The sequence below is a fragment of the Symsagittifera roscoffensis genome, chromosome 1 (assembly GCF_963678635.1).
Source record: "Symsagittifera roscoffensis chromosome 1, txSymRosc1.1, whole genome shotgun sequence".
In the NCBI taxonomy this organism is placed as follows: domain Eukaryota; kingdom Metazoa; phylum Xenacoelomorpha; order Acoela; family Convolutidae; genus Symsagittifera; species Symsagittifera roscoffensis.
Window position 1 is genome coordinate 24,373,995 of NC_087062.1, and position 20,303 is coordinate 24,394,297.

At 33.3% G+C, this 20,303-nt stretch overlaps 3 protein-coding genes across 7 annotated transcripts in view; 1 reads left to right on the forward strand and 2 right to left on the reverse strand.

The window, feature by feature from the left end:
* The window catches only part of LOC134841795 (DNA replication complex GINS protein SLD5-like), a 493,875-nt gene that overhangs the window by 396,632 nt on the left and 76,940 nt on the right, over positions 1 to 20,303 (reverse strand). The gene's annotated exons all lie outside the window — the stretch shown is intronic.
* The window catches only part of LOC134841707 (uncharacterized), a 343,993-nt gene that overhangs the window by 96,146 nt on the left and 227,544 nt on the right, over positions 1 to 20,303 (forward strand). The gene's annotated exons all lie outside the window — the stretch shown is intronic.
* LOC134841722 (cGMP-dependent protein kinase 1-like) overlaps positions 1 to 20,303 on the reverse strand; it is a 73,299-nt gene that overhangs the window by 5,056 nt on the left and 47,940 nt on the right. For all 4 annotated transcript variants that reach the window (XM_063857778.1, XM_063857760.1, XM_063857772.1 and 1 more), the window contains exons 8-15: positions 16,007 to 16,179; positions 14,279 to 14,344; positions 13,754 to 13,937; positions 9,735 to 9,880; positions 7,669 to 7,758; positions 3,838 to 3,979; positions 3,404 to 3,567; positions 2,095 to 2,350 (exon numbers count right to left, since the gene is read on the reverse strand). In XM_063857778.1, coding sequence (XP_063713848.1) covers positions 2,095 to 2,350; positions 3,404 to 3,567; positions 3,838 to 3,979; positions 7,669 to 7,758; positions 9,735 to 9,880; positions 13,754 to 13,937; positions 14,279 to 14,344; positions 16,007 to 16,179 — 1,221 coding nt within the window. The remainder of the gene's footprint in view (positions 1 to 2,094; positions 2,351 to 3,403; positions 3,568 to 3,837; positions 3,980 to 7,668; positions 7,759 to 9,734; positions 9,881 to 13,753; positions 13,938 to 14,278; positions 14,345 to 16,006; positions 16,180 to 20,303) is intronic.

A 20,303-nucleotide genomic window follows, 5' to 3' on the forward strand; every position in this document is an offset into this window, starting at 1 on the left:
CTCAAGGAAAACCTTATTTTTAGACAGATGATTCAACAGAAAAAGTAAAGTCGGTAAATTCGACAAGTTTTCTTCGAAACATTAACAGAAAATGTCTTAAAAAGATGGATGAAGGTGCTGAAAATAGTTAAATGACGGCACTATTAATTTCACTGAAGTAAAATTAATTTTTTTAAAATCACCTTCAATTAAAAAATATGAATAATATACCTATTATATGACGTGCTTTCACGCTGCTTCAAAAAAGACCAAAATTGTTTCAAAAACAGACCTAAAAATTGAAAAATTCAGGTATAAAACATAGACAATTATGTGAGTTTTAGTCACTTTTCGAAACAGTTTCGGTCTATTTTCGAAGCAGCGTGAAAAAACGTCTTGTGATAAGTATATTAGTCATATTATTTGGATTCAAGGTGAGCTATAAAAGTTTATTTTTACTCCAGTGAAGTTAGCAGTGCCCTAAATTAACTACTTTCAGCACCTTCTTCCGTTTTTTTAAGACATTTTTTTTCGAAGAAAACTTGTCGAATATACCTATTTTTGAATTAAAACTTTAAAAGTTTTATAATAAATTCATTGACTGAAACCTGAAAATACCTCTTGTCGAATTAAAGTAATTTGACGAATATACGTATTATATGATGTGCTTTCACGTTGCGAGGAAAATAGGCCAAAACTGTTTCGAAATAGACTGAAACTTTAAAAATTCAGGTCAGTTTTTCAAGACACTCATTACATCGCTCGAATCAAGACTGAAAAGGCTATCACTCGATCCATTTCAATGAACATAAGGAAACAAAAAAAATGATTCAATTTTGAAAAAAGCTTCAACTGTGAAATTTTAAAGTGAAAAAAGTATAACATTTTTTTCTTTGTGTTTCAAGACAAAATTGTAAAAAATCTGTCACAACCCATTTCAAGAACCACAAAGAAACTGAAAAAAACTGATTTCTTTTTGAAAAAAGCTTCAATTTTTGAATTTCAAAGTAACAACGTATAGCATTTTTTTCTTTGTGTTTCAAGACAAAATTGTGATTAAAATTTACTCAATTTGAAAAAACAAACTGGATCAATAGGTCAGTATTAGAGCTTTTCCCTAACTTTTCTTGAAAAAAAATAAACAAGAAATCAACACGACCTACATAAGAGTCTTTATTACGTTCCTCGACATTTAAAATTATATGACTTCAATGCGGCTTAAATTTCAATACGAATTTATTACCGATACATTTTTAATAAAATGAAGTCAGTTTGACAAAACTGGATCAGTCAGTTTTGACTTTGCTGGGAAGCCTAAAACTTAAAATCTATTTTTGAAACTAGAAGTTGTTCATCCTGTTTGAGCCAATTCCACGTTTGCATTTAGAAATTGCAATTTAGCCAACTTTTCGCAGATGAATGCATTAATATGTATGAATGCCCATCTGTATTTATTAGAGTATTTTATTGTCCTGAAAAAAATGAACGAAAAAAGTTCACTAAGACTACATCCAGTGACTCTAAAAAAAAATTTAAAACACACACGAAGACAAAAATTTCACCCCAATTTCATTGGTCAGAGAAACAATTTAAAGTCAGATACCAAATATCTATATTTGCTTTAAAGGTCGATTAAAGAAAATTCTCTCAAAAAAGCTTCACGCAATATTGAACAACACTTATGGGCAGTAGCGGAGTTTTTTTTTTTTTTTGGGGGGGGGGGGGGGGGGGGGGGTGCAATCGCGTTTGTTTTGGGAATCGACTTCCTGGCTACTTAAAGACTCAAAGTCGTAGAAATTTTGGTGTTAAAATAGGGTATTTATAGTAATTTGGAAGAGTTCGGAAAATCAATTGGGTCGACCTAAAAAAAGGTCGACGAAATGTTCGAAAAGTTTTTGAAAGTTCCCCCCTCGAGAAAAACCTAAATCCGCCCCTGTTCATTGGTGCGAATGTATTTTGCAACACCTCAACCTGCGTAAAAGGTTGGAAGTCAAAAATTGAAACAGGGTTTTTCCCGTTTTGATTCCCAAATGCAATGCGATCAGATAGCTTCACATTTATAAGAATAGAAGAAAGGTTTATGCACAAATTCAGTCAGGTTTATTGAAGTCTAACCTTTATTTTAAATGGTGAATTCATAGTGCGATGACTTAATCCGTTCCAGTCGAAGCTCTCGAACCACTTGTGTTTCTTGATGTCTAAAATGCCGTTCTTTTGATATCCTAGTCGCTCTGAGGGGTTGGTCTTGCAACATTTTCTCAAGAAGTTGACTGAGTTCTTGTGCATGCGTTTTGTAGGTAGGTCTAGCACGTCAACCCCTTTGAGGATCATAGAGTATGTCTTCATAGCATCTCCTCCGGTGAAAGGCGGGCTGAACAAAAGTAACTTATCTATCCTGCTATAATTACTAAGATATATTTCTAAGGAATCCTTTCATTTTGACAAATATCCTATTTAGAAAGAGCATTTTCATTACTAGGCTGATGTGAACAAATCCTTTCGACAGCAAAAAGCAGATAAAAATATATTCTTACTTCCCGTGCAGGAAATAATTAACAAAAAGCGGGAAAAAATGGATGTGTTGGGTTATTGGTAACCAACTGATGAAAAAGAGGTCAGCCTAATTCAGTAGGTCATTTGTATCTTGTCTTTGTCTTTGAATAAACTGAATTATTAGCACGTCAAAAACGCGAATTTAAATATAGCCAACAGAAGGCTGTAAAAGTGGAAAAGAACAAGAAAACCGAAAAAACGGATTGAAACTTTTGGAACATTTTTCAACTTGAAAAGTTTCGAAGAAAAAGTATACCAGGATAAAACCAGGATTGAGTTCTCAGATCAATTTTTTAATGATAGCTGTTTGATGAAACTAACCCATTTTAAACCAACTGGTTTTTTTTTAGAGCGAGAAGGGATTGCATGAGGTAATGAGCCATTTAAGTCAAGTATTCAAGTATTAGTAGATAAAACATTAAATAATTCAGAAAATTTAGATTCGAAGTTCAGTGTGAAAATTTAAGTCTGAAAAATAAATCTGAAAAACCACTGAAAAAACGGGAAAACCGACTGACCGTGATTTCTTTTTATGGGCGCGTTCGGCCCCAATATATTTCATATTTTAGTCAATGTTATATTTTTCATATTTTAGTCAAATGTTTCCAAAATGTGCTCAAAAATGTTCCATTTTTTTGCCCGTGTCAACAGAGGTTTGCCTGCAGCGCAAAAAAATTTAACAGGGCTCGAAAACTCAATTGGGTTGACCAAAAAAACTTTTTGAAATTACTTACTGAGAAAATTCTGGTTAAGTATAATACAGAGCCCAAATTTGCCTCAGTTTCATTGGTTAGAGTAGAAAAAAAATTACGTCTTCTGTTGAAAAAAAAACAGTTGAAAGCCATTAGACCATCCTTGAGATTTGTCTTACATGCCGTTGAGCAGTTCGTATACCAGTATTCCGAGTGCCCAGTAGTCGGCTGCGAAGTCGTGTCCTTTGTTGAGGATAATCTCGGGCGCAGTGTACTCGGGGGTTCCACAGAAAGTCCATGTTTTAGAGTGGGGGCCGATCTTCTTTGCAAAACCAAAGTCACACTGCAAGGAAAAAGTTATAACAATTAATCAAAACTGACTGTTGTAGAACAACATAATTCAATTCAATTTCATGGCTTTTTCAAATGAAAACTTTGTTTCCAGCTTAAATAAATTGCATTTTTTGCAGAGAATGATCAATCTCTACCGGAAGATTTGAAAGACTTGCATAAATTTTTCCCCATTGTCTACAAATTTTTTAAAATAGTTTTAGAGAAAAACACATATCAGTAACAACACTCGCGGTTTTTGAAAGAAAAAAAAAGGTCATACCATTTTGACGTATCCGTTGCTCGACAGCAAAAGATTCTCTGGTTTCAAATCTCTGTAGATAATGCCTCTGGCATGTAGATACTCGAATGCCAGAACCACACACGCCACCGAGAACTTGGCGCAATTGTCGGGCAGGTACAATCTGAAAAGAATAAAGCTCAGCCAACTTCTCATGTTCATCACGCGGCGGCATCAATTGAAGAAACTAACCGAAACACCTCCAAATTCCTTATTTTCTTCAATAAAAAACATGTTATTTAGTTAAGTTCGTTTTTTCATTATCAACCATTTTAATATTTTTTTTCGGGACTATTTCTGATAACATTTTTGACGATTTTTTTTATTATCCTATTTTACATCTCTATGTGCTGGTATCAAAATCGGAAAGACATTTTATCTGCAATTGTTTTTCAATAAATTTGTCGATTTAAAATTTGTCATATTGGACAAATTATGTGGCATTTTAACGCCGTATTGCCTAAAAGTTAGAATAAATTTGAAACTGTAAATTTTTGAAGGTGTTTTTGGGCGAAAAAAATAGTTTTGACTTTCATATCAGAAAACTAATTGAAAAGATTTAAAACTATAAAGAAACATTTGATAACTTCCACAAGGTTCAATTTGTAGAGATTGAAAATTACTATATTGAGAAACTAGCGTGCACTTCAGAAGCAGTTATGACGCATCAAAGGCATAAAAATTAATTGAATAAGGGCGGATTTGGGGGGGGGGGGACGCCTCCCCTCCCTCAGGGATTCGACCCCCTGCCGACCCAAAGGGTCCCCCCATTGCACTATTTTGAGATATCCGCGCATAGTTTTCATAGATGGGTCATAAAAATCGTTTATATTGGTTAAGTTTTTTGCCGATATAATCTATTAAAATCCATTATTTTCCATGAAATTCCAGTGCGGGTTACCTGAATTAATTTTTAATTGCTTCAGTATTGGATCAATTTTTGTTGTTTTCATAAACCTATTCTAAATAGTCCAAAAGGTTCATCCGAATTCCAAAATATACCCTTCTTTTCTTATCCTCAAAACACCAATATACTTAATCAGTTCATGCACTAATAGCATTAATATATGGTGAACATAAGACGGAAATCAGCTTCATTCCTTTTAAATTATCCCCGAATGATTTATAACTTGTTTAACGAAGCATGACATGTCATAAAAAGGAATCAGCAACCGTAAAATTAAGTACAAGGTTTATAAATTGTCCAACATTTACCTCCTGTTACAAAAAAAAAACATCTCAGTAAAAAGCAGAAATAAGAACGTATTTTTGTGTTTGTTTTACCATTCTCTCATTTCTAGTTTTTACTAGCTTAAATTTTCACTATGCTGGAACTATAATAAATAAACGTCAACCTGAAAAGTTTGTAGACTTTTCATTTTAGACAACTTCAATTTCTAATTTTTACGAGGGGCGGGAAATTGAATGAGAGTCTTTTTAATGTTTCTGTCAGAACATCGGCGCCTTCAGAATAAACAAAATTAAAACGAGCAGAAACTCCCTCGAGATCATTTCCTGTCAAACTTCCCAACAAATTGCCTTTTTGAGTGCGTCTAGCAGCTATGTTGAAACTTGTGCAAAATTCGAATAAGAATCAGAGGTGCATTTTGTTTTCTAGATAGAGCTGATTTGGTCAATTCTGTCTGTGATATGTTTTACCTTAAAAAATGTTTGTAAGATGCTCTTCGGCTAATCAGAAAAATAATGAATCTCTTTAAGAAAAGAAAAATAGTCTTGCAAACGCTTGTTAAGTAAAAGCCCATTAAAAGTTTATGAAATATAAAGCTTATTCAGAAACAAATTTTAATGTTTTTTTTTTTTCAATTTACTTATAAGTTGACACCACCAATAGTGATAACAAAACGGATCTAATCCTGTTTTTTTGAGATTTGTTTTCCTTTTTTGTGTTTTTCTGAATTTTTCTGCCTATTTCTTAGTTTTTGAAAAAGTGGCTAGTGTATCGAAAAACTCTATGCTACATATACACAGTGTTTTGGCCTCTAGTTAACTTTTCTAAGACTGAAAAAAGGACTGCTCATATATCAAGGCAAAGCCCTGAAAGATCCGACTGCCGCGTAACTAGTCTTAATTAATTTTTCTTTAAAAAATGATAAACTATAAATTTTGGACTGCCAATATCAATTATACTGTGTGCTAAATTGTGAGCAGAAAAAATATGGCTAATTAATTGGCCTCAATTCAGTTTGGAACGGTAATGGTGCGGGTTAATTCGACACACATAGATAATTTGCGCATTGAAACTATCAAGTATTAATCGAGCAACCCTAGCTGGATTTAGGCTTTTGGCAAGCACAGATGCTCGGCAACCCACCATTCCCGGATCGATCCGCAGGGTCCTCAAGGTATATTTTTGAAATTGGTCAGAATACAAAAAACCACGCCAGGCATATATAGACCTTAGTTTCACCAAAAATTGGATTAAAAAATCAGCAAAATACAATCATGACTGCGCGTATATCAGGGCGATGCCCTGGATGTTCCGTCTGCAAGGTAAAACATATTAATTGTTCTTGTTTACAAAATTGATATATCGAAAAAAAACTCTTTTGGTTGAAGTTTTTCTTCGTTTTATTCTCCGACACGCTACGTAAAATACAAAGGGACAAAATTACCGTTTTGTAGCAAGAAAAATGACCACGTCATTTTTCTCAATTCAATTTAGAATTATTTAACGCGCCACTCACTCGAGTCATAAAAACTTAATATATCACGCAATAGTTATCAGTAATCGACCAAATTAGCAATTTTCAAACCGTCATAATTTACAAGATTTTTTTTACAAATGACCTCCGAGCAATAATATCTTGTTCTATGAAATACGATTTAAAAAACGTATATGAAAACAAAATATAAAGGTAAATAAAAATTTCCGTCAAAAACGCTTAATTAAAAATTCGAAAACTGATTGAAAAAAACCCCGAGCAAAAATATGAAGTTCTTCTTGAAAGACGAAACAAAAAATATAGATGCAACAGTTTTACAATTGCGAATCTAGGATTTGATATAAAATTTGGTGGCTTCAGTTAATTAACAATAAAAGAACTTTATAGATAACTGCTTCTCAAAAAACTCTTCTTGTTTTTAAAGAATTTGTTTAATAGATAATGCACTACCGGCTACTTGTTTTCCTAAAGATTTTCAATATTTCTCATTTTCATGTTTTCTCCAAAAAGTATTGACTCAGTCTTGGTTTCCCACGCGCTCCCAGAACAATATTAAGACCTATTTTGAAAAAAATTTTGCTCCCTGGCCAAAGTTTTGAAAAAAAAAAGTAAAAAAACAGTTAAGAAAATTTTTGACCGAATAGTCGCGTTTTTTGGCGCAAGCTTCCCTCCATTATGAGTATAGTTTAGTTTGGAGCCGAAAGCGCCTTTAGAAAAATTTTAGGGTTGGTTGCCAAAAATGCATGTCGTAAAATCATGCCAAAGTGGAGACCCTTTGGTTGGTTAGGGGGTCGAATACCTGAGTGGGGCCGTTTCTATTCGCCATCGTGTTTTACTGTTTGAACTATTGTTGAAGCGGTGGTCCAAATGTAATTAAAATTGGCAAATATATTAATTTTTGTTGTAAGACATTTTGGTCATCTTAAAAGTAATATTTTTTTATTATTTGGATCTCTTTTACTATTCCCTTTTTCATTCCTAGACACAAACTGTCAGCCATATAGGAGAACTAATTAAACATTTAAGCATATGTGAAAATTGTACCTAATAATGATTATCTACCCCTCCCCCCAAGAAAAGGGGAAGATTACTCAAAGAGATCTCATTATTATTCTTTGCAGATGTTCACCTGTGATTCATGTGTGTCCATAACTCTCCTCCCAAACAGACCTCCATGAGCATGTACACGTACTTCCTGTCTTTGAACGTGCGGTACAGTCTAAAAAAAATAAGAAAACAAAAGATAAAACTAGTTGAAGAGCACAATCAAGAAGAGTGCCGTACTTACAGAACTACGTGAACTGAACACTCAGATAACATGCGATGTCCAACGAAAACTTTTGGTGGTTTTTTAAGCACATGAAATCGTTTCGTTCCATCATTAATTAAACCGTTTTGTTTGTAAAACTTAAGACTGCAGATTTGGAGAAAATTTCTATGGTTCTCTGGCAGGAAAAAATGTCGGAAATGAATACGCCTTTGAGTTTCAACCATTTTGCACTAGAAGTCTTTCGGAAAAATGAGAGAAAAAGATTGTATTTCTACAAATAGTACAAAAGGGAAATTAAAAATTTAGGTGAAGGTTAAGGAATGATTGATCGAAAACTTAATAGTTTATGGTCTCTTGGTCAATGAATGTATTTCTTTTCTGCCGTTAACCAAAAATTTCTTTTAATTAAATTGTATGTAATTAGGATGAAATTAGATCAATAAAGTCGGATAAACAAAGAAAAAACATTGCTCATGATCGCAGATGCGTGGAGGGATTTTGATGTTCAGCGCTGAATCAGTTCAGTCAGTTAACTGGACAATTTCACCTCGATCGACAAAGTTCAAGAGGTGATCGTTCTCTACTCAATATACCAATCAATCAAGAGTAAGTGCGTGGGAGTTGTATTTGTTCCGATTTCACTGAAAGTGACTGGAAGGAACTAAGGCGTAGACTAGAGTTGTATTTCCTCCCAATTTTGACAGAATCAAGATAACCTTGTAGGGGGTCAAGCTGGCATCATATTAAAGCTCTATGGGTGATTTGGGTCCCAAAATAAACCCAAAAACATTTTCTCAGAGTTGAGAAAAACAGGTCTGAAATATAATATAACAGGTCTAAATTTCTTTTGAGAAAAAACTGATTCCTCATTTCAACATTAAACAATTTTTCACATAAAAAAATTTGAGCAGTTGATTGATGTTTTAACAAACGCTACAAGCTGCGGATTTATCATCTCTATGCTATCTTTCCAAAATATAATAGAAAAAAAAACATTTTTTTTTTCAAAAATGTCAAAAAGTTATCAACTTTTTTTCGAAAGATTGTTGTTTTTCAAAAATCTTTCGAAAAAAAGTTGATAACTTTTCGACATTTTTGAAAAAAAAATGTTTTTTTTTCTATTATATTTTGGAAAGATAATTCAAATGGCGTCCTCAAATGGCGTGATGTGTTGAGAAGAACTAGACGAAGGCTTAGAAATCTAGTAAATTAGGCATAATCGACTATCATTGTCTTCAAACAATCAATTGAAAAAAAAACTTTTTCTACTTTCAGATTATTTTTTAAACTTTTAAGGCCCAGAAAGCTTCTTTTATAAAACCAAGATAGCGCTAAATGAAGCGTCAAAGTAGGTTTTTTGGTCTTATATAATTTTTTATCATACCACCTACAAGCTCGTTTAACCCGCTCGAAATTAAACTAATAAGCATAAATTTTTTCACAAAAATTCTGTTAACATCGTTCAAATCAAGGTTGAAAAATTACACCTTCTGAATTACACCCGAAGACAAGTACAGTTGGACTGTCAAAAGTTGAAACATTTAAACCTAATAAGATTTGTCTTAAATTCAGTTTGTTAACTGATAATGAACAAAACATTATCTAAAAACTGAAAATTAAATTCAATTTCGAAACTCACACAGAAATCAAAAATCGGCTCTTTTTCCTCCCCCCCCCCCCCCCACCTGCGAATTTTATCATGTAAATTTGTTGACCACATTGTCCGATTGTTATGAAAATTTACATACAGACTAATAAGGCCACGACAAACATATTTGGTCGTCATACTCAACCTCGTAAAACCACTCGTTACACTAATATATTGAAGCTCGTGTGAGGTGGGGGAAAAAGGAAAAAGAGCCCAAAAATCAAACCGCTGTGATTGTTATGATTGACTATGACTGTGCAAGCACTGCAGTACTAACTTGATGATGAAGGGACAGTCTGATTGAAGTAGGATGGTCTTCTCCGAGTAGATGTGGTCCTGCTGCTTCAACTCCACAATGTGCTGTTTCCTCAGACACTTCAGAGCATAGCTGTGTGCCTTCCCATCCCTTCCCACGTGTTTCACCTAATCACAGTCAACAAGGAGAAATTTGAAGACATCATTAGAAGCATATTGATTTTGCCATTCACGCATTTTTCTCTGCATAAATCTTGCCATCTTGTTGAAACTCGGGCCCTACTTTCATCATAATCTGTCACTAATTGTTATGATTGTTCCGAATTTTGAAGTAAATGACGAATATATATGAGGAAAACGAATTCACAAAAGAAGTGACAATTAAAAATCACGAAAAAATGACAAAAATAATGAAAAATGACTAAAAAAATTAATTAGTTGAGTACAGGATTCGAACCCGCTTTTGCACTGAATGCTCGAATACAACACAGTTGATTTCGCAATCGCGCTATGTCGCAATGCTGTCTATTGTGCAGTTAAAACGCACTACAAGAATAAATTTCAATTAGCAATGAAGGCACATTGATAAAATGTATGAAACTCATGTAATCGCTAAAAAAAACTTGTGCAGTACGCGCATAAATTTATGGTACTCGCGTAAAATTATTATTTTTTCTCAATTACCGAGTTTGAAAATTTAGCATTTGTCTAAACTAAGACGCTAGACTTGCTGAAACTTTCAACAACGCGTACGCTGCAACTGAATCCAACTCAGGAGATTTCAAATTGAATATGCCGAACAATTAGTTCAAATTTATCGTATCTGAAGCTAAATTCTTTGTATATAAATTGCGTGTAGGGTAAACTTTTCATCAAAATTTGTTTTTATTTCTCCTGAAAATTTTCCATAAACTTCAGAGCCAAAGCTAAATCAGTCCCGTTTATGGACGGTAAAAAATAAGATTTAGCAATTGATACAAAATTGTTGATAGCTGGAACATTTTGTTGCGGAATGTTTAATTTATGCAAATTTAAAAAAAATTTGTTATCAAATTTTTTTATTGCACTGCAATCAAAGGATAAATAACATATTATATCTGTGATAATTTTGCATAATTAAAATTTTAATGATTTGAATTTGGGACTACTAGGACAACAATAATTCAAATTGAGATAACTAATGCGTGGTATGTTTCGTTCTCTTGAAGCGTTAATAACAAACAATTACTTTCAAACTGATCGGCTGCAGCAATTCGCTCTTAATAGTACGTTAGTACCGCCAAATATTCTACTTGGAACTTCATGTAGCTAATAGGGTTAAAAATCAGAAAAATAATTTGAAAATAATTTAAAACTTTCTCATTTCTTAAGCCAAATATCTTTGGATTGACAATAGAACGCATTCGGAAATTTAGGTTTTGCCCTGATACAAGCTGTCGTGTTTTGCTTAGCATTGAACTCTAATGATAGTGATTGACTCGCTAATGATACTGATTGACCAATTGATTCGCTTTATTGTTCCGACTTTCGATACGAAAGTAACGGAATATTTGTGCTCGGGGTGGGTTTTTTTCCTTCAGACAAATTTCGACTTTTTAACTAGCCATTTTGACGGAATTTTTTTTATCATTCAAAAGGTATTGTTATCTTGAGCTTAAATTGGAAAAGATATTTCACCTGTGATCTTTTTTCGTAAAGTTATGAGAGTTTAAATATTGCCATTTTGGCCTTTTTGACCAATTTGGGACAATTAACGCGCGATATAATTCGCACTATTAACGCAACTATAAATCGTTCCAAATTGGTTGAACGAAGCTTATTCGCCATAATTGATTTGTTTTAAGGAACGAAATTCATCTTTTTGTATTTTATATGGCGTGTGGGGGGTGATTTTCATAGAAATTTTCAAATTTTAGAAAAAAAATAATTTCATTTTGTTTTATTTCATTTAGTTTTTTTATGTTATTACTTCTGCTCCATAAACCTTAAAAGGCAGTGGGAACATTCAAGGCTTTGCCCTGATACGAGCAGTCTTGTTATACTTTCTCATGCTTACCGCGAAACTAAAAAGCTGCGTACGCGCTATTCATACGAGCAAGCTGAATAGCACGACAAAAATTGTCCAGAAAAACAGAAAAATGATAGTTTATAAAAAAAAATTCGAACTAATAAGATTTAGTAACTTTCTTCCATCCACATAGCAAACTACACACAGATACATTTTTTCATGTGCCTAAATTTCAACAGAATCAGTTAGGGAGCCCCGATTTACTTCGAACTGATTTCTGAGCCAGATTAGCAGTCACATTTTTCACGTATTTTTAGAAAATTGATCTCACGCAAATTAACCATCCCATCTTGACCAGAATAGCCCATTATAAACCTCCAAAATAAAAAAAAACAAATACAAGTGCAACTAGACTGCTCGTATCAGCGCAAAGCTCAGAATGTTCTGACTGCCGTTTATAGGATCAATAAAAATGTTTGCTTTTGTTAATAATCGATGCATTTTTCTTCAATTTATTACCTCTCACGCTAAGTGAAGCACAAAGTGGCGCATTTTAAGACTGGAAACGCAATACTAAGAGCATATCTTTTGCCTCAATTCAATTTGGAGCTATTTATTTTGCCGCTAACGCTTATATCACAAAAAATGTCACGCTCTTTTTTATCCTAAAAAGGCCAAATGGGCTGTTTTCAAACTCTGATATTTTTACAAAAACAACCACAAGTAATTTTTTCAAAAGTGATTTCACGGCATCAACATCTTTCAGATGATAAAAACAAATCTTGTCAAAAATCGCTAGTTATAAAGTCGAAATTTGTCTGGAGAAAAAAATTCCATTGACAAATATTCCGTCACTTTCTTCGAAAGTCGGAACAATACATTTTTAATAAGGCCAAGCAAGCAGGCTTTTTTTAGAAAGATAAGCCAAGAAAATTTAATTTAACTCCAATGAAAATAATTTTCAAAAATTTTAGTGCTATCATAGGAAAAAAACTTAGCAAAACTTAGAAATATTTTTTCTGGTAATTTTTCAACTAAAACCGTTTCCGATTTGGTTCTTTTACTGATACTGTCGAATATGCCTCAATTCTATCTTTTTGTCCGATTTTTTATATCACACGACTCACAAAAATCAACACTGAAAAAAAATCATGGAAAAATTTTTTAAGTGTTTTTTTAGCATGGTCAGAATATTCTCTGCTGCTTGCACATTAACCGGCTATCCTTTTCACTGTATGAAAAAGTCTGCAAAAGAAAGTATTTCTTATGGCTATAAGAAAACCTGATGAAAAACTAGACCGTGTATATATTCCGTTAATTTTATGGAAACTAACTGGTATCGTGACATATTTATATCACTACGGAGATGTTAAATGACGGTTGTGTCTTATAAAATTTCAGAGCCAGCCAACAAACTATGACAAGTCAGGGCCGATAAGAAAGTTACAACAATTTAAAGACAGCCATTTTGTATAAAATTCTAAAAAAAAAACCTACTTGAAACACGTGGCCTCAAATGAATGATTGATGGCACTCGAAAGTAATAGAAGCCGAGAAATTTTCTCTTACCCAGATAAGGGAAAACGGTTGGCTGAAATCAAAGCTAATTATTGTCAAAATTATTTTAAGTATAAGTGAAGGGTTCTGTAATTAGGACGCTCTCAGTAATATTTTTAACATCCTTATAAGTAAAATGATTCTGTTTTGGGACCCTTGGAACCAGCATAGCGGTCACTCAAAAAAGGATGGGTTTCAGATTGATATTTAAAAGCAACCTCGCGGTAATGAAGCTACTTTCACTAAATGCCTCAAAGCAAACATCAGTTTTATGGTATAACTTATAACTTTAAGCAAAAAAGGACGCGAAAAACAAATAGGAGGAAAATCTTTAACTCAAAGATTAAAAAACCATATCGATTTTATGCGTCAAACCGAGCGCCGAAAAAAATAGCTTTATAGTTAATTTTTTCCTCTTCGAAAGTCCGAAACAATAAATTTCGAATAAAAACGATAACTAATAAAAAAATACTGACCAAGTCGACCCTTCCGAAGCCGCCTTGTCCGATGGTTCCGATGTGGAACAGGTCTCCCATCTTCACATTCTGGAACTCCTCCGGGAAGGCGACGTCATCCCTGGTGGATAAGTCCACGTTCCGGGTGTCACTGTACTTCTTGTTCTTGATCTCCTGCAAGGGTCCAATAAGCTCAATGAAGTTGCTGAAATAGTATAATCAAACATAGAAGGAATCATAACTTCTGTTGACGTGAAGGGTAGGGCCAGCATGTGCTTAAGATTTCTACCGCTAATCAAGCGCGATTGACCTTTAATCGAGGTCAAAAAACTGAATTAAAAACACTGACAAACTGTTCTAGACACTCGTCTTTTAATTCAAAGAATCGAAGTTCGAAAAATTCTTGTGCATGAATGATCTGTAGCTATAATGTCTTTTTCAAGTTAACGATTTTGCGTGAAAACAACAAAGTTTTCATAAATTTCAGCCCCTAATTTATTCTAAAAAATACTTTTTCATGCTAGAAAATTTGCAATAAGTTCGAACCTTCTGTCAATTTGCACACATTCGACTTCTGTTTCTGTGATGATTGAGGCGGTTCTTCTGTCTTCGCTGAAACAAAAACAAAAAATTTAACTTCTTTTTTTTCTCTGAGTCGTTTTTATACATGCACGTGTAGGCTCTTCGATGTGAGAAAAGCAGCTCAAATCACAACTTCATTCAATGAAGTAAGTGATAAGAATATTGCCCGTCTTCTCATTGGGTGCTCGGACATTAATTAGGAACAAGTGCTTTCATTAATATCGAAATTACGAACACATTTACTTCTGATCATTGAAAAAAATCACCCAAGTAGGGTTCGTTAAATTGAATTTCATTCAAACTTATTGCCCCGTATTTGATTTGACACTTCGCGCATTTTGCTGATTTAATCTGAGCAACCATATTTGAAGAGCTTCCAAATTAGATCAATTGATAAAAAGGAGAAACTAATTGAGAACAATTTCGTAGAACAACCCAAAAAAAAATTTGCATAAGGTCGAATTTAAATCTACTGAATTTAAAGAGGGCAAAAATAGCTGATTTTAAACACGATAAATCGAACCGAAATTGAGATTAAAAAAACGCCCTCAGTCCCTGTTTTTGCCTCCTCTCATTGAAAAAGAGAGGATTTGTTTTACTAAGTAAAAACAGAAGGGTAAATTTATTCAAGAGGAACGACCCATAGCTTAAAGCACTAAAACATTAAAACACGTTTTTAAATTAGCTGGGTTTTTAGCAGAATATATTGAAAAGCTTTTTAAGTTTATCAGAATATATTGAAAAATCAGTACATGAAAAAATCAGTACATGAAAAAAATGAAAAGCGGAAAATGCTTCCAGTAATTGCTCCAAATGAACTCGCAAGGATTAGATTAGAGTTTTGCATATTTGCAGATTAAACGCTCTTTGAGAATCCGCTTTTCCCCTTGCTGGGAAATATAGGATTTGACAATCTTTGGTGAGCAGTCAGTTTGAAGATAAAACTCGCAGCTATCTTAAACACTACGCTTTTGAGTATAAAGTATCATGAAAAAGTGTATACTATCTCAAAAAATGTGTACATTTTACAAAAAAAAGTAAAATGTAAAACTGGCAGCTATCTCAAAAAACTTGCTGCTATAAGACCTCCTCAAAGCCGAATTTGCAATAGCTCATTGCAAAACTAAAATCTCAAAATGGGTCCCATCTAAGTGGGTGGTATAACGAATGTCGGGTCTTGTTAACCTTTTTCTCCCTTTTGCAAAGGGCAAAGGGGGGATTCATTACAAAATTTATATATGCTTAACTGATCACTTCTTTATTATACGGGGAGGGGGGGGGGGGAGGTTGGCTTCTCTACTTGCCTGTATTTGAATATACCAACTCTCAGCCGACCGAACAGTATAATTTTTAAAAAGTTCATTTGGCATCAATTATACTGACCACTTCGAGGGGAGCGCAATCCAATTTTTTTAAAAACATCCTATCGAATCAATTATAAGACCATTTTCATTTAAAAAGTTGGACAAATCAGCAGGCACCATTGGTTATCACAAAACTACTTGGCCTAACAGTATTCGATCCGTGGTCTGAATAGACTAATACTTACAAACTCTAGACTACACATTCAGATTTGAGTTTCGTTACAATCAATTAACTTTTATGTAGAAGTTCTGAATTTCTTTGCAGACTCATAGGATTCCGACAGGATTCGAACCTATGAGAAGTAGTTTTTTAAATCAATTAACTGACCACACGAGTGCTTTCTCCCCAAAATAGTCCCCCTTCTGCAAGTGTCTGATGAGGACTGGGAGTCCAGTCTGGGGGTGTGTCTGCATGACCTTGACCTTGCCCTGTCTGATTATGTAGAATGTCTCCCCGTACGCATTCTCCCTGATGATGTACTCTTCAGGTGCAAAGTGACACTGGAGCATGAAAAATAAGAAACTATTTTTTTTTCAAAATTTTTTACAAGATTTGCTGTTCTCCATTTGAGCAGTTACGATGTTCATTCTCTATGAGTTTCCTTTTTCTTATCCGATTTGAAGAAAAGTAAGTATCAAAGTTATTGGCAAATTTTTTTTATATGATGGAAGAAAAAATTAAAGCCGCGTATCTTACGGTGGATCCTTCTCAGTTTATTTTTCAAAAACTGCCCAAAGTTATGCGGACTTACTAAATTATTTTTGCGATGACTAAAGAGCTTGATTCCAAAAAGAGATCGCCTTGATATTTTAGGCTTTCAAAAAAAGATTATCACCATAGCAACTAATTTGAAATTGGGTCAGTCCTTAAATGCTCAAAAACTGGGGATCAGTTTATGAGGTTAAAAAAAGGTTAAAATGAAAAAAGAAACCCCTAATTTTTGTCGCATTCACGCTTTAATGAGCTCAAAAATGAAACCGGAGCTAAAAGGCAACTTGAACCCATTCACGTGACTCTTTTGAACCTCAAGTTAATTTCTTCTTTTCCTGATATCCATTCATTGGGTAATTAACTATGCCCACCTCAAATAAAATTACCATTCAAAACGATATTGAACCTTTTTGAAGCAGCGGAAATGCGGAAGTCGATATTATTTTCAGTGGTATTAGCATCACTAGGAGACTTTTGAAAAGTCTATCGCAACAAGGGTTGCAAGTTTCTGTGCAAGCTCAGAGTAAATTAGAAACTGTTTTGATCAATGAAGATTGAAGATATTTGTATATAATGGGCAAATAAATTGGTCAGAAATGAATAATTTACATTTGTTTTTCTGCGCAATAGAAGGTCGTAACAAAAAAATCCTAGGTAAAAATCATTGTTTTAATTTGAATTTAAAACAAATTTTTCTCTCAAATTATTTGCAACCAAGAAGCAGCTTACTTGACTAACTTCCTTGACACTTAAAAAACGATGCAAAACCGCAATTTTTATTTTAAAAGAAGTTTTTTTTAATAATAGAGAAGTTTTCATGTAGCAGATGAACTGAATATTCAAGACATCAAACCACTTGATGTATTCACATGATGTATTCGCTTGATCTTTTAAGCAAACATGAATGTGATTAGCACACTTATCAAATCGAAACAAGATATACTTTTTTCATCTAAGCAACTTGTCTAATAATATCAATGAATTGCTATGGTCAACTTGCTTCATTTTGGAAGCACAGATTGAAGAAACTATTTCTGCCTATTTGGAAGTAATAATAACAAGACTTCTCTTATCAGAATGAAGCCCTCAATGTTCTGACTGCCTTTGAATGTCTATGGAGCAGTAAAAGCATGAAAAAATTGAATGTAATAAAAATAAAATGATTTTTTTTTAATTTGAAAATTTTTGTAAAATCCATCCCCCAAAACGCCATATGAAGTACAAACTTCGCTCCTAGCAACAAATTAATTATGGCAAATAAGCTTCTTTCGACCAATTTGGAACGATTTCTAAGAAGGATTAAATCTCCGCTTACGCGTTAATAGCGCGAATTATATCACGCGTTAATTGTCCCAAAATGGCCAAAATGGCAATCTTTAAACCCCCATAATTTTACGAAAAACAATCACAGTTGAAAAATCTTTTCAAATTTAAGCTCAGGACAACACGCGTCAAATATGTTAGTTAAAAAATTGAAATTTGTCTTAATGTTACCTAAAAATGTTACCTAAAAAATCGAAAATTCGAGAAAAAAAAACACCCGAGCACAAACATTCCGTTACTTTCGTTACGAAAGTCGGAACAATAATAAATTGTTTCCAAGTGTTGCTAGGGAAGGCAACGGGTAATGATTCAAAACTGTTGAACTTTTAATTTAAAAATCAAAATATTGTGCAGCTGCTTATTGCTGTTGTCACTGCACGGGTTTTTCTTAGAATTCGAGCAACTTTTAATAAATGACTGCTTTTTAGTTTTTGTTTTTTAAAATAATGTTTTACTAACTTTTCAAACAAATTTGTTATCACCGGTGGTCAGAAACATTTAAATTAGGTTTTCTCAAACACGTGAACGAGAAAAAGGCATCAATCAATTGAGGTGTGTAGGCTACAGCAATCATGATACCTCTTGTAGATATGAGCCAACTATATCAGTCGAAAGAAACCACGTTTTTTTTATTTTTAAAATTGACTAGTTGAGAAAACTGAGTCAATTTTTACAAAAAAACTGTTTTTTGAACCATGATTGTGGTCAGAACAATCTGTGGTTTTTGCACAGCATTTGTTCTATTGTGTTTAAATTATAGTTTTATCGGATTGGAACAGTAAACACACAAAAAACGATCCTTCATGCACAAAATTAGTTTTTTTTTAGCTGGGTTAAAATGTAAGCAGCAATTTCACTAAGCAATCAATGTTTCTGTTAGACAAGTTTGAAAGAAACAAAGTTGACAAGTTGGAACAAAGCTGGTTAAATGAAACAAAAAATGTTTCAATTTGAAAATTCAGTTTTCTAAAATGCAATTCTATGATAGCATGGAAGAAGATTCAAGCAATTGATGATTTGCATATACAGTTCAGCCACTTCAACACGCATGTTTAGAAAATCTGGCGAAAAATTCTTCCAATTAAAAATTCTTAAATGTCTTTTACTCAAATAACCCTATTTTAAAAAATTATAATTTTAATGAATTTAGCCGAGCGAGTTGCTTTTTGTTTTTATTTTTCTTGACAGAGAAATTTGTTTTATGCCAAGCAACAACGATGATTGTAGAGTGATCGAAAGTTCCGGACATGAAAGTTGCAACTCTTAGTTTTTAAAGAAAAGAAAGCGTTTGCAAATTTTTTGGCGTTTTCTATACAACAACCAAAATTTTATGACTATTTTTTGACATATGATGGACAAAACCTACGAAATAGATTATTTAAGATCGCTGAGTTTATAGACATATTTATAAGTTTTAACTAGCCAGTTTTAAACTGAGATTTTTATAATAACTTGAAATTTTATAACATCATGAGCTAAAACTTCAAAAACATGTTCACGCATGATTATTTTGGTAAATTAATAGAATTTGAAAACTGCCATTGTGGTCACTTCGGACAACTAACGCGCAACAAGTTTCGCGCTATTAACTCGTAAGCGTTGATTCAACCCCACTCAAAAATGCAACAAGCTAACAACAGGTTGCAATTTTCTCAAATACCAGCAGGCTTGTTATGTTTATAGAGTTTATGGAAGTAATTCTACTTAAATAATTAGAATTACTACCCTATCAACTTCTCCTCTAGCTTGCTATCTAACTGGTCTTTGTCACTTCATAAATTACTTTCTTCTCAATCATCTTAAGAAAACTGTTTGTATCAGGACGAAGCCTTGAAAGATCCGACTGCCTTTTAGGCTCTTTGAAGCAGTATTGGCTTTAAAAAAAATCTGGTTCAATTTAAAAAAAAACTTAATTTCTTTATTGAAACTTTTGGAAAAAAAACGTTCTCTATTTTTTTGTTATGTGTTGTACAAAAAGTCATAATTCGCAAAGAGCAAATTAATAAACAAATCAAATAGCATGGTATAAAACGCTAAGTTAAAAGGTAGAAAAATGACTGACCAAAAACACCACATCAACCATAATTATTCCGCTTTTTCTTCGATAGTCGAAACAATTAGCATATTAAAACAAAATTTGTTATTCCGGATTTCAATGCAGCACATATGCTTCTCAGTTTGATATCACAGTTGAAATGTTTCACTTACAAATGTGATTAAAAAACAATGACATCATGTTGTGAGGTTCAGTTTTTTTTTGCAGCCAGATTGCTATTTATGCTGCAAACAAACAAAACAAATGTAGCTGAGTCAAATACCCTGGGGCAATTCAACATGGAAATAGGAGATACCTCTCATAATACATGAAGAAGAGGAAACCAAGCAAAATTACAAGGAGTTTTTAATGAGCTTAACAGAGGTAGAAGCAACATTTACAATTGCAAAAATGGAGTTTTTAATGAGCTTAATGAGCTTAACAAGGAGTTTTTAATGAGCTTAATGAGCTTAACAACGAGTCTTTAATGAGACTAATAGAAGTAGAAGCAATATTTACAATTGCAAAAATGAAAGCCATCAAAAATCTCAAAAG